General features: G+C 43.7%; 2 protein-coding genes across 2 annotated transcripts in view; both read left to right on the forward strand.

Annotated features, from left to right (window-relative positions):
- The window catches only part of HAUS6 (HAUS augmin like complex subunit 6), a 31,434-nt gene extending 26,537 nt beyond the window's left edge, over positions 1–4,897 (forward strand). Inside the window, exons 15-17 of the mRNA XM_075931507.1 lie at positions 170–305; positions 916–1,911; positions 3,602–4,897. Coding sequence (XP_075787622.1) covers positions 170–305; positions 916–1,911; positions 3,602–3,666 — 1,197 coding nt within the window. The 3' untranslated portion in view covers positions 3,667–4,897. The remainder of the gene's footprint in view (positions 1–169; positions 306–915; positions 1,912–3,601) is intronic.
- A 5,375-nt stretch (positions 4,898–10,272) lies between these two features.
- Positions 10,273–13,419, forward strand: part of SAXO1 (stabilizer of axonemal microtubules 1) — a 75,711-nt gene continuing 72,564 nt past the window's right edge. Inside the window, exon 1 of the mRNA XM_006129989.4 lies at positions 10,273–10,513. Within this exon, the coding sequence (XP_006130051.1) occupies positions 10,443–10,513 (71 nt within the window). The 5' untranslated portion in view covers positions 10,273–10,442. The remainder of the gene's footprint in view (positions 10,514–13,419) is intronic.

The raw sequence follows: 13,419 nt of genomic DNA on the forward strand, positions 1-13,419 counted from the left end.
GTTGAGTAACCACTACAATTTCATGCAGCTACTCAGCTATTCAGTTACCTCCTACTCCTAGAGATTTAGACTGGTTGGAGAGAGTAAGTACTGAAAGAATCCGTTATTGGCAGAAACAAAAGTTGTCATCTTCCTCAAGAGTTTCCATTCTCTAAACTTTCTCTTACAGGTTGCAGATGTTGTGGTATCAGAATCTTCTCAAGGTAGTGGTGGAAAAGGAATGGAGTTTGATGATCTAATTGGTTCATTAGCTTCTAACCCTTTCTTAACAAGGAAACAGATCCCACGAACTCCAGAAAATCTGAGTGAGTACTCTACATTATTAAAGAGTAGTTGAACTTCAGTGAATTTATGTAGAATAGAGATGCTGCCATGTTAAAAGAACCCTCCCAAACACTGCTCAGTCAGAATTAGGGATGTTAATTTTTTTTTTTTTTTTTTTTTTTTTTGGTAAATGTGTAACTAGGGGGCTGTGGTGGAGGTGGGCCCTGGAATATAATCATGAAGGTTAACAGATGAGGCCAGGCTAGTCTGTTAACCGTTTAAACATGTATAGTGACATGTCCCTAATCGGAATGGTTTTAATAGGTATGTCATGATGACAACTATGAGTTATCTTTAATACAATGTAGTACCTGTAACACAATGAACAGTGTGACTAAGGTGGTATAGAGCGATATTTCTCAGTGACTTGGGGAATGGTGCCAGTCTATGTTCGAGTCCTCCCTGACAGTTTAGGAAGGCAGCAAGCAGTCACTGATAACTAAAAGATTGAGGAAACACAGGCATAGAACTCATATGCCAGCACCTCTATGCTGTCATCGTTGGGGACATGAATGGGAAGCATCAATAGTTTAGGTGGCTAAACAATGTGGAATTGCACTTAAATATGACCTTTATTTGTTTCAATCTTAGTTACTGAAATTAGAAGCTCATGGAGAAAAGCTATTCAAGCTGAAGATACAGAATTGACTCAGACAGATAAGATAAAAGATGCTCCATTGGATCTAGAATCTGCAGTTTGTAGCCGAATAGATGATAGTATGGCCTGCTTTATGTCTGACCTTAATGTTTCTAACTTACCCGAAGAGGAATCTTCATTACGTCAGATGTTACCTGAACTTAAAAAGCAGATGGTGGTTAGTCACATCAGTGAATTAGCAACACCAATAACAGCTACAAGAATGCCAGATAGTGAAAGATCTTGGGAACTTGGATCAAAACCTATTGTTTCATGCAAAACTGTCATAGAAAATCCAGAAGAACTTGTTTTTCCAGCTGTACTTAAGAGCACAAATCCCTTGGTTAGTAGCGTAGAGAGAGATATTGAAACAGATGCTCTATCACATTATGTTTGTCAAAATTCTTCAGTTAATACAACTCTGTCATGGGATGCATCTCAAATGGTAAGTGGCACTAGTTCTGACAGTCATGACGTTATCCCATTTGGAATATTACATGAGACTTTTCCAGAGGAACTTGGCAACATTAGTCTTAATAGCTCTAAAAGTCTGGAGACTGATGATGAAGTTGAAGGTTACTCGAGGGACAGCAAGTCCTTGGAAAACCTAACAAAATATGAACAGGCTGCTCAAGAAGGCACACTGAATTTACAGTCTATTCGCAACAGGTATGAAGCACTGATAAAGAGAGATTCATTTCAGTCACCAACTAGAAAACAATTTTTTCGGTATAGATCAGAGATAAACCTTACTCCAACATGCACAGAAACAGAAGTATTTAGTCCTGCAGGAAAACACTATGCATTGGATGCAGAGTACATCAAGACACCTTCATGCATATCTTCTGAAAGAAAGCATACTCCATCACTGATTGCATTTTCTCCAGGTCAAGAGAGACTAAAGTCAATGACACAAAAGAAACCTGGAGATTCTCTGCATATCTTGAAGGGTAAGCTTGAGTTTGTGCTTTTCATAGGATTGTGCCACTATTAGGGACATAGTGGGCCAGTTAATTGGCTCAATGGAATGTTTAGCATTCTGTTTAACCGGCTAACTTTTTAACCGGGATTTTACATCCCTAACCGCTATCTGTACATGCGGGACTCTTCACGTCTGGGATTCCTGGACCTAGACTGAGCTCTTGATTTCTGCTTTAGGAATTAGGGGGAAGAAGGTAATCACCAAGGTATTGGATTGTTGCTACAGTCTCCATGGAAGGAAGGAATGCAAGGAGGGAGAAAGATGAGCAGCAGTGGAGCACAGGGAGCCTTTTAAACTTTAGAAAGGATGTATTTGGGATAGTAATCTTCCAGTCTACTAGCTTCCAAAGAGTCTCAAATATGCATCATTTTCCTTTCTCAGAACATGACACTTCTCCCCAAAAGTGGGTGTTTAGATTGATAAAAGTCCATATCTTGCAAGTTACACTTTCCAACTATGGGAGTCTTTGCCAGACAATAGACACTAAAATGAGAGACTTAGGTAATACTTAATGCTAATGAAACAAATATTGTATAGCTTCCCACACCAGAAACAGTGGCACAAGGCACTTACTGGTACATCTGTAAACATCAGTTGTCATACTGGGTAATTGGTGTTAGCAAGAATTAGACTTGTTTGGCTAATTTGGAATTTGCATTTAATGTGGACCTTACTCAGCTGTCAGTCCGTAGTTAGTATCCGGGACACTTTTACTTTAAATGTCAAATGGAAAAGTTGGTAAGCTAAATTTAACAGGGTAATCAAAAAGGAACAATGACAGACTAGCCTAGTGCAGTGTCTTTTATGGGGCTGCATTCTGAAACTATCAAACTGAAGATAGCCAACCTTTTACATTTGTTACTAACTGGTCTTCCATATACGGTACTTGCTGCCAGCTAACTTTTATAAACCGCTTAGGTGACACCTGAAAACAAAGTTCTAAATGCAGCACTGTGGAAGGAAATCAAGCAGATGCTTCAATTAGTTCTCCATTAGCCCTGCTTTCTGGGAGCTCTAAGGAATCTACATTTAGCAATATACTTACTTATTGGGAGTGATGTGATCATCATTCCAGTAGTCCACATCTGGTAAAACCTTTTCTCCCTCAGCAGCAGTGGGTAGTTAAAAGCATCCATTACATAGCAATATATATTATGTATACACTTGAGCCTAATTCAGGAACACCTGTCATATGGAGGAGGAAGCGGCTCTGTTTATAGCTGCTTCCCATCGCTCCCATAGCAGGGAGTGGTGCCTAGGAGTGGTGTGGGACTTGGATCTACATGTGCTCCTGGTTTTGGGGTGCCAGGTGAGTGCCCCGTCCCTATTCCCCTCACACCCAGACCCTGCAGTGCCCTTCCTGGCCCAGCAAAATCTTGAATCCGGCATACCCAATTTCCCAGGGTTGCCATATTAGCATTCAAGTGTACTAAGCAGTAGCACTAGCACTTTAAATTGATCTTCCAATGTTGGTGTGCTCTAGAATCCTTTCTAGTTATTGGTTGCAACTTCTTCAGTTGTGCAGATATGGGTATTTTTCCTTTCACTTATTTGGAAAAGTTGTATCTATAGGAAATTTCTCAAAAATGCTACTTGTCCTGTAGGTATTTAGTATGTTTAACACTGAGCATTTATATTGCAATACATTCTTTTTCTAGAAGAAAAGAATTTGAAGGAGAAGCTGGATCCAAAAGAATCATCTGATATAAAGATGCAAAGATGAAGCAGTTTCACAATTAATAGAACGATGTATTTGGATGTGTAAAGGCTTGGGTACTAAACAATTAGACATAATTAAAATGCTATTTGTAATTTACATTTTTCAAACTACTAGGTTTTTTTTAATACTTCAGTTTAAAACTAGTAAAGGGCCTTTTTGAGAATTCATTTAAGCATGTGCATTAAGTTATCAAGGGGTATCCTCTTTTAGTTCTAAATTTTGCGACGCTTCAATATTAAATTATCACACCAATTGTGAAGGGACTTGGAAGAAAAAGGCTGGATCCTTTTAAAGGCCTCCTTTTCTCAAGTCCATATTTGGGAGGCAAACTTCATTCCCCGATCTGACTTGTGAAGTTTGTTTATTGGAGGTTCATTTATATGGAAGCTCTCTTTTCTGCCACCAGTCTAGGGATGTAAGTGACTCATCAACTATTCAATAAGCATAAGCTTATCGAATGGTTGAGTGGTGACTTGACTAGTTGCTCTTCCCCGCAGGCATCAAGGGTTGGGGGCAGAAGCTGGTCCTGTAGGGAGCCATCATAAAAGCGAGGTTTCTCTCCCCCCTCCCGCAGCACCATGTCTGGAGGAGGCAGAGGCATAGCGGGAGATGGGGCGTGAGCCAGAAATCAGTTGATTCCCAGCTCACGCCCAGTCCCCAATGCTGTGCTGCTGTTTTTTAAATGTATTAAAAGCTATCAGGCTCTTAATACATTTAAAAGGCAGAGCCACAGCGGGGTTAACTCCCGGGGCTGGGAGCTAACCTTGCTCTGGCTCTTTAGTGTCTGTCCCCCTTATCAGCTAGTCAATGGAAATTCACTGACTAGTTGATTAAACGCAATTTAACATCCCTACACCAATCTGGTGCTCCGACACCATAGCAGCATGGTTCCACTTGTTGTCCCCTTGGTTTATAGCACATGTTAGTCAGGAAAAATAGATGGGCTATTCAGAAAAGGCCTGGAGATGTTTTCAGGTGGGAGTCAAGTGGAAGAAAGGCATCTAAAGAGTAGGACAAACAAGTGTAAGTGCACTAACACTGTAAGTCCACTAACGAAACCAATTAGAAATCCACTTGTGAGATCAAGTAACTTAGGATACTTGTCTAAACTTAGACTTCATGTTTGGCTGTCTTGTGTTATTTATACTTTGTTATTAAATAGTTGATTAAAATGAAGTTTTTGTAACAGGATTAAACTATTTATATAAAATTAAACTTTATCCTGCAAACTCAATCTTCCATTTGTTTACTTATATTCTAGGCAGTGAAGGTACTCTGCATTACTATAGAATAGAAGATTTATAGTAGGCTCTAGAAATCAAACTGAGCTCCAGTCCTGCATTGAGGAAGGTTTTATTTAGTTATCTTTATCATTGTTATACCAACCATTGTGCTCAGAGTATACAAAATTTTCAATGGCTTTCCATTTCAAATGATCAAAAGAATTGACACTAAATTATCAAGATTTGCTGGATAAGGTCTTCTTGTAGATGAGCTGGTAATACTGAACAAGTGCAGTAAGAACTAGATCATATTTTAGCCTTCAGGGAAAACTGCTGGATATAAAGTTTTAATTACTAAACATGTTAGAAGGGTTAGGTTGTTTCATCGTGCAGATAGATAAGCTTTTTTTCCCATCAGACACTGTGGCTACCTCTCTTTAAGTAATTCTCCTTTGCCATAAAAGTGTGTAAACAAGAATTCCTTCAGACTTAAATTTGCATTCCATGGGCTAGGAGAGATGGCTTCTCTTCAGCAAGCAATGCAATGGGAGGGGGGGAGCTTTTTCTACCAGACTTTGACCTCCTGGGCTCTCCATGTGAATTTTGCAAACCTATTTGTGATAAGAGGTCAGTTAGCAATTCAGTAGGTGATAGACATTTGCTAGGAATGATATCTTAGAAAGTACAGGCTGTACCTCCTTAAGCTGGGACTCTCCAGTCTGGCAACATGTGTGGTCCAGAAGGACTATGGATGTTGCTAGAGCCGAGGGAGATGTGGTCCCAGGATTGGGAACATAGTAGGGGTGCCCTATGGCAGGATGGGCAGGTGGTACAGCAGGGATCTCTGGCCACTGGGGAGCAGTGGGTCTGGCCCCAGCAGGAGTGGATCCAGCGGCACGGTGGGGAGCCCTAGCCACGCTGGCAACAAGGGGGCTGCTGCTGGAGCCCAGTGTCAGCAGGGCCAGGGCTGGAGCCAGAACCTGGGATCAGGGACCAGCCAGAAGCAGCCTATAGTATGGAGGGGTGTGGGACTGGGAGGCCAATGACAGGAATCCTCTCCTGCTCCTACAAATCCCCTTGTTCAAGACCAGTTGAGTCCCAAGGGTGCCCCACCAGGGAGATCCAACCTGTCTCTCCACTTTACCATCTGCTTTCATGGACCAGCTTAATTCACTAGTGAAAGCTATTCTGAAAAATTACCTTGTGAGCTTCTGTTTATCCTCAATCTTCTAATATTGGCATGCATTGATGCAAACAATATGTAATAGGGATGTTAGGCTACATCTACACTGCAGCCTCCTTGTGCAAGAACTGCAGTGTTCTTGCACAAAAGTACTTGCACAAGAGTGCATCCACACTGCCATGTGCTTTTGCACAAGAGCATCCATGGCAGTGTGGACGCTCTCTTGTGCAGAAAGCTCTGATGGCCATTTTAGCGGTAGGGGTTTCTTGCACAAGAAACCCTTGTTGCCCGTCCACACTGCCTTCTTGCACAAGAGGGCTTATTCCTCATGAGGAGAGGACTAACTCTTGTGCAAGCAGCCCTCTTTTCCAACATTTTACTGTAAATTTACTTGCGCAAGAATGCATGTGCAGTGTAGACATGCCGTGAGTTTTTGCACAAGAACAGCCGTTCTTGCACAAAAAGCCTGCAGTGTAGACATAGCCTTAGAGTTTAACCAACTAACCAGTTAACTAGTAAGCTGATTCTTATCAGTTAATGTTATCTTTTCAACTCTGAAGTCCTCTCTCCAGTAATGGAGCCAACAGCTTCTGCTGGTACAGCTCCTGGGGCGGTGGCTTCGCTGCAGCAGGGAAGCTGCCTCCTGGGGAAAGGGACTGGTAGCCCTGCTGCCAGAGAAGCTTTGCTGCCCACTCTACAGTATGAAGCTTACTTAAGCTACATTCAGCATATGTAACAGCTAAGATTTTCAGTGGTTACCCGGTTACCATTTTAACCAACTTTTGACTGACATCCCTAAATATAATACAGGATGAACCTCCCAAATCTAGGAGAGTCTGGTCCAGCAACATCTGTTCTATGGAATAATAGAACACTAGAACTGGAAGGGACCTTGAGAGGTCATTGAGTTCAGTCCTCCGCCTTCACGGCAGGACCATGCACCGTCTAGACCAGGGCTACTCAACTTTGGAAGCCCCAGGAGTTTCAATGATATTCTCAGCAGATGCTGAGGACTGCAACTTAAGTGTGGTTGCCTATACGTGCAAATAGCTTTTCACACTGATAGGCATGAGTACAAAGCACTTCCCACAATGCCCTGGCACTCCCAGCACCTCCTCCCTGTGGGCTAAAAGCACCTACACCCTGTACCTGTCTGTTCTATCCAGCCCTTTGGCTTGCGTCTTTCAATGCTCACCCCGCCTGGGAGACACTTTGCCGTTGTGAAGCACGTTCCCAGCGGAGGTCATGTGCAAAGGATCCCACTCATGGGACACCGGTTGAGCCTTCTGTAAACCCAAACTGCACCGCGGGCCATATGTAGCCTGCGGGCCACATGTTGAGTACCCCTAGTCTAGACCATCCCTGATAAACATCTATCTAGCTTGCTCTTAAATATCTCCAGAGATGGGGATTCCACAACCTCCCTAGGCAACTTATTCTAGTGTTTAACCACCCTGACAGGAAGTTCAACCTAAACCTCCCTTGCTGCAGTTTAAGCCCATCGCTTCTTGTCCTGTCATCAGAGGCCAAGGAGAACAATTTTTCTCCCTTCTCATTGTAACACCCTGATTAGGTACTTGAAAATCACTAGCATGTCCCTTCTCAGTCTTCTCCTTTCCAAACTTAAACAAGCCCAATTATTTCAATCTTCCCTCCTAGCTTATGTTCTCTTGACCTTTAATCATTCTTGTTACTCTTCTCTGGACCTTCTCCATTTTCTCCACATCTTTCTTGCAATGTGGTTCCCAGAACTGGTCACAATACTCCAATTGAGGCCTTTCTGCAGTACTCCTTCCTAGACAGTCCCTTCCTATTTGTATCTATGAAACTGACTGATCCTTCCTCAGTGGAGTACTTTATATTTCTCTTTATTGAACTTCATCCTTTTTACCTCAGAGCATTTTGAATTACGACCCTATTCACTAAAACATTTGAAACCCCTCCCATCTTGGGATCATCTGCAAACTTTAAGGCTACGTCTAGATTGCATCCCTTTTTTGTAAAAGGGATGCAAATTAGATGTATTGCAATTGCTAATGAAGTGGGGATTTAAATCTCCCCCACTTCATTAGCATACAAATGGCTGCCGCTTTTTTTCGGCACAGAGCTTTGCTGGAAAAAAGCACCAGTCTAGGCGTGGATCTTTCGGGAAAATAAAGCCTTTTCCGAAAGATCCCTTATCCCTCTTAAAATAAGGGATAAGGGATCTTTCGGAAAAGGCTTTATTTTCCGAAAGATCTGTGTCTAGACTGGCGCTTTTTTCCGGCAAAGCTCTGTGCCGAAAAAAAGCGGCAGCCATTTGTATGCTAATGAAGTGGGGGAGATTTAAATCCCCACTTCATTAGTAATTGCGATACATCTAATTTGCATCCCTTTTTCGTAAAAGGGATGCAATCTAGACGTAGCCTAAGTGTACTTTCTATGCCAATATCTAAATCGTTGTTGAGGACATTAAACAGAACTGTTCTACCCCTTCTAGCATGCCTGTGACCCATTGAGAAATACTCTGAGAACTGTTATCCAACCAGCTTTGCGCTCACCTTATAGTAGCCCTGTCTAGTTTGTATTTCCCTAGTTTTTTTTAATAAGATCAGATAAGACTGTATCAAATGCTTTATCAAAGTCTAGGTGTATCACAGCTACCGCTTTCCCCTTGTTATCAAAGAAAGCTATCAGATTGGTTTGACAGTTGTTCTGTACAAATCCATGCTGGCTATTACCACCTTATTTCAGATGTTAGATAATAGAACACATAATTAAGGAATCCATTTGCATTCCTAGCACAGAAGATAAATTGACTGGTCTGTAGCTTCCTGCATTGTTGTTAATTTCCTTTTTATAGATGAGCACTATATTTGCCCTCTTCTGGAATTTCTTCTGTCTTCCATGATTTTTCAAAGATAATGGCTCCTCCAGTATTGTAATATCAATATTGCAGTTTTTTCAGTAAGGCAAAGCCATGGCACTTTCTTCAAATAATCAGCAGTAGATGTCAGTTCATATTTTATTGATGCATTTTTATTTAATCCCATGCTTTAGTTTTCAAATGCTTAACTTTTAACCATTTTTCATAAAATCAAATAATGTGAGACTCAGTGTTTTTACATTTCTCTTCCATGCCAAATAAACACTTGTATTTTCAGTTGCTGTGTATCTCTATTGCTACATATCCATCTTTGAGAAGAAACATCCAAGTACCTAATATCAGTATGAATAATTCAGGACCGAAGAATATGGTATCTGTTTTTCTAACACTTTATTTTTAAAGAAGCCCTCTAGCTATCAAAGAGAGGCACACGGTCTAATTTTTCCTCTAGCTACCAAAGCGAGGCACACTGTCTAATTTTCCCTTTAGCTCCTTTTCCTGCTGGATTCTGCCAAGGGCTGAACAAGGGTAGCTAAAGTTTAGGAAGGACTGGTGAACATCCAGAGGAAATGCAGGCTGACTGGGTGCAACGGGGCCAGATCAGCTACGGTTAATACACCACCTCCTGTTCAAAATGCTATCAGATGTTAAAAAGGTCACAAGCTTTTTGAAGCTTTTGAGTTAATCTCACCTAGAAAACTACTACTGCAGGGCTCCCTCCTAGAGGCTGAGGTAAGTCCTTCAAGAATGACCCAGAGAAGACCCGGCACAGGCGGACCGTGTTCACAACCAGCCTCTGCAACTTCCTTCCCGTAAACAAGCGAAAGGGGTAATGACAGAGGCTGTGCGTACCCCCCCCCCCCCCCCAGTTTTCACTTCGAATTCCCCGCTCCGGAGGCGGACAGGCCATTCTTATGCAGCACGCCTGCTCCACCCGCGGGCGGGACGGGAGCGCTAGTGATCCCATGTGTATCGCTGTCGAGAACAAGTGGTGTTTAAAACACTAGTGGCTACTAGAGACAAGTGTGCGTGTCCCCCCCGCCTCCCCCCAGCTCCCGGCAATAGTTCTAATTCCAGCAGGCCAGGCTCGAGTGTCCGGTCTAAGTGCCACTCCAGCCCCGACCCGCTTACCCCAGCCCAGCGCATTAAATGCCTCCGGCCCAGGGCCTGCACACAGCGGCGCTAGCTCGCCCGTGTGACCTCACAAAGGCTCCCGGGTGATCGCCTCGCGAGGCTGCAGCCCCCGGAGCCAGCAGCGCTGCTTAGGGCGGGAGGAGCAGCACGAGACGGAGCTGGGGGGGCGGGAAGCGGATCAGCTGTGCTATGTAGTTGCCTTAGTGCCGTTCTCACCTGCTGCGGCGATTCCGGCTCCCGGCCGGGGCTACCCCTGTCCCTTATAGGAACTTTCTCCGAAACACGCCTGCGGAAGGGCTGCTGGTCAAACTCTCCGTCCCAGAGCTTCCGCGGGGGCGAGAGACGGCGGATCTAGCTCCATCCCGTAGCAAGGATGTCTCCTCCCGTGACTCCGCCCAAGGCCCTGCCCACCAAGAAGTGCATTTGCCAGCTGTGCTCCTGCGGGTATGTAAGAGCTGGCCGGGCTGGCAGCAGCGATGTTAAATTCCCTGCGTCTGCGTGCCTGCAAGTGGTAGCAGGGCTGGCCTTAGCATGAGGCAGACTGTGGGTGGGGCGCCACTAGGACCCAGAGTGTAGAAAATTGGGTCTGCTGCTGGTGCGTGTGTATTCTCTCTGCCCTAGATGCACAGAGATGGTGGAGTGCTGTGCTGGAGGAAGGAGGGTACAAGAGACAAAGCAGGCAGGAGAAGAGGAGGAGGCATGGGGGCGTCATTTGAGCTCCCCGCCTCAGGTGCCAAAATGTTGTGGGTTGGCCTTGAGTGATAGGGAACTGCCTGTTGCTAAGACTTCACAGGGCTGGGTATGGGGGGGAGGGGAAGGAGAGCTGAGTAAAGGAAAGAGATGTTTGGATTTCAATCTTTTCTAAATAGTCTTATTAACATAGACAGGATGTCAGTTTTCCATGTGTATCCAGCGTGACTGTATTATTCTATTATTTATCAATTGTTTTATGTTCAAGAAGCAGTCCTGTGTCACCTTACAGACTAACAAAACTGTAGATGGTATCCTGAGCTTTGTGGGAAAAACCCACTTCTTCAGATGAAGCTCAGGATACTACCTATATATTTTTGTTAGCCTCTAAGGTGCCACAGGTCTACTTGTTGTTTTTAAAGTTATAGACTAACACAGCTACCCCTCTGAGACTTTGTTTTATATTGTAAAGTCACGTCTACATTTTTCAGTATTTCTAAACTTCCTTGTATGCAATTGAAACGTGCCTCCAATAAGAGAGCTTTAAACTGTTGGGCTCGAGCAGGGGGTGGGCAAAAAAGCCTCTACAGGCTGATTGTAAGTGCCGTGTGCCCCTTGCAGGATGGGGGCAGGGCGGGAGAAGACCCCGCACTTCTACCCTCCCCAGACCCTGATAGACCTGGGGATACGGGGAGTGCATGAAGTGAATTCCCACCCTGCCAAGGGCACGTGATTATTTAGAGTCAACCACCGGCTGCTGCTCAGCTGGCGGTTGACTCTATGCACAGTACCCCCTTGCAGGGAGTGGGCAAGGGAATGAGAGACTTTCCATGCTCCCTCTGCCCCCAGGTCATGATTGACTTGGGGGTGGGGGGAATGTGCAAAGTCTCTTCCTGATGCTAGGGGCTTAGGAGCCTAGAGGGAACTTCCAGCTGTTAAGAACAGCTGGTGGTTTTCTCTGGGGAGCGATGGGGGGAGACTTCATGTGCTCCCCTCACCCCCAGGCCATCCTGGTCTGTGGATGGGGAAGCATGGAAGTGTCATGGCTCCACCCCTTCTGCCTGGGGCCACTTCAAAAATTTCTGAAGTGGCCCCCTGTCTCAAGGTATTGCCTACCCCTGGGCTGGTGCCATTTTGAGGGACTGGTATTATTGTTACAGGTCTTTGATTTCCTGTTGTGAAAAGTGATAATGCTTCTAAAAAATTGCATGTTCCAGATAATATTCAGGAAGAAAACTGTAGAAATGGAGCAGATATTTAAAAAAACCCACTGTTCATTAGTGATTTTTCTAAATCTCAGTTATCCAATTATGGTTTTTCACAGCATTGGTCCAGAAAGAAATAACCAGATCTCCTTTTCTATAGGACCCATCCTCTGAAATCTGCAGACAAAAGAATAAGATTATAAATTAAAACAGTCAGTCTTTTTGACTTTTGCTCAGTTCCTATAGTTGAGCTATTGCCAGTTCAGAAAAGGATCAGGATATCATACAGGAAGATCTGGATGATCTTGTAAATTGGAGTGATAGCAATAGGATTAAATTTAATAGTGAGAAGTGTAAGGTTATGCATTTAGGGATTAATAACAAGAATTTTAGTTATAAGCTATGGACACATCAGTTGGAAGTAACGGAGGAGGAGAAGGACCTCGGAGTCCTGGTTGATTATAGAAGGACTATGAGCCGCCATTGTGACATGGCTGTGAAAAAGGCTAATACGATCTTGGGATGTATTAGGCGAGGTATTTCCAGTAGGGATAAGGAGGTGTTAGTGCCATTATACAAGGAATACTGTGTGCAGTTCTGGTCTCCCATGTTTAAGAAGGATGAATTCAAACTGGAACAGGTACAAAGAAGGGCCACTAGGATGATCCAAGGAATGGAAAACCTGTCTTATGAAAGGAAACTCAAGGAGCTTGGCTTGTTTACTTTAACCAAAAGAAGGCTGAGGGGGGACATGATTGCACTTTTTAAATATATTAGAGGGATAAATACCAGGGAGGGAGAGGAATTATTTAAGTTTAATACCAATGTGGACACAAGAACAAATGGATATAAGATGGCTAGTAGGAAGTTTAGACTTGAGATTAGACGAAGGTTTCTAACCATTAGAGGAGTGAGGTTCTGGAATGGCCTGCCAAGGGAAGTAGTGGGGGCAAAAGATCTGTCTGGTTTCAAGATTAAACTAGATGGGTTTATGAAGGGGATGGTTTGATGAGATAACATGATCTTGGTAGCTAATTGACCATTCATTATCAGTGGGAAATAGGTCAATGGAGGGATGATAGGAGTTACTATAGAGAACTTTCTGGGTGCCTGGCTGATGAGTCTTGCCCACATGCTCAGGGTTTAGCTGATCGCCATATTTGGGGTCGGGAAGGAATTTTCCTCCAGGGTAGATTGGCAGAGGCCCTGGAGGTTTTTTGCCTTCCTCTGTAGCATGGGATACAGATCACAGCTAGAGGATTCTCTGCATCTTGGGGTCTTCAAAGTATTTGAAGGCTTCAATATCTGAGATATAGGTGAGAGGATTATTCTAAGAGGGGTGGGTGAGATTTTGTAGCCTGCACTGTGCAGGGGGTCAGACTAGATGATCATAATGGTCCCTTCTGACCTTAAAGTCTAGGAGTCTATGAGTTGCCATAAAACTATAAAATGGGT

This window comes from Pelodiscus sinensis, chromosome 6, assembly GCF_049634645.1.
Source record: "Pelodiscus sinensis isolate JC-2024 chromosome 6, ASM4963464v1, whole genome shotgun sequence".
In the NCBI taxonomy this organism is placed as follows: Eukaryota; Metazoa; Chordata; order Testudines; family Trionychidae; genus Pelodiscus; species Pelodiscus sinensis.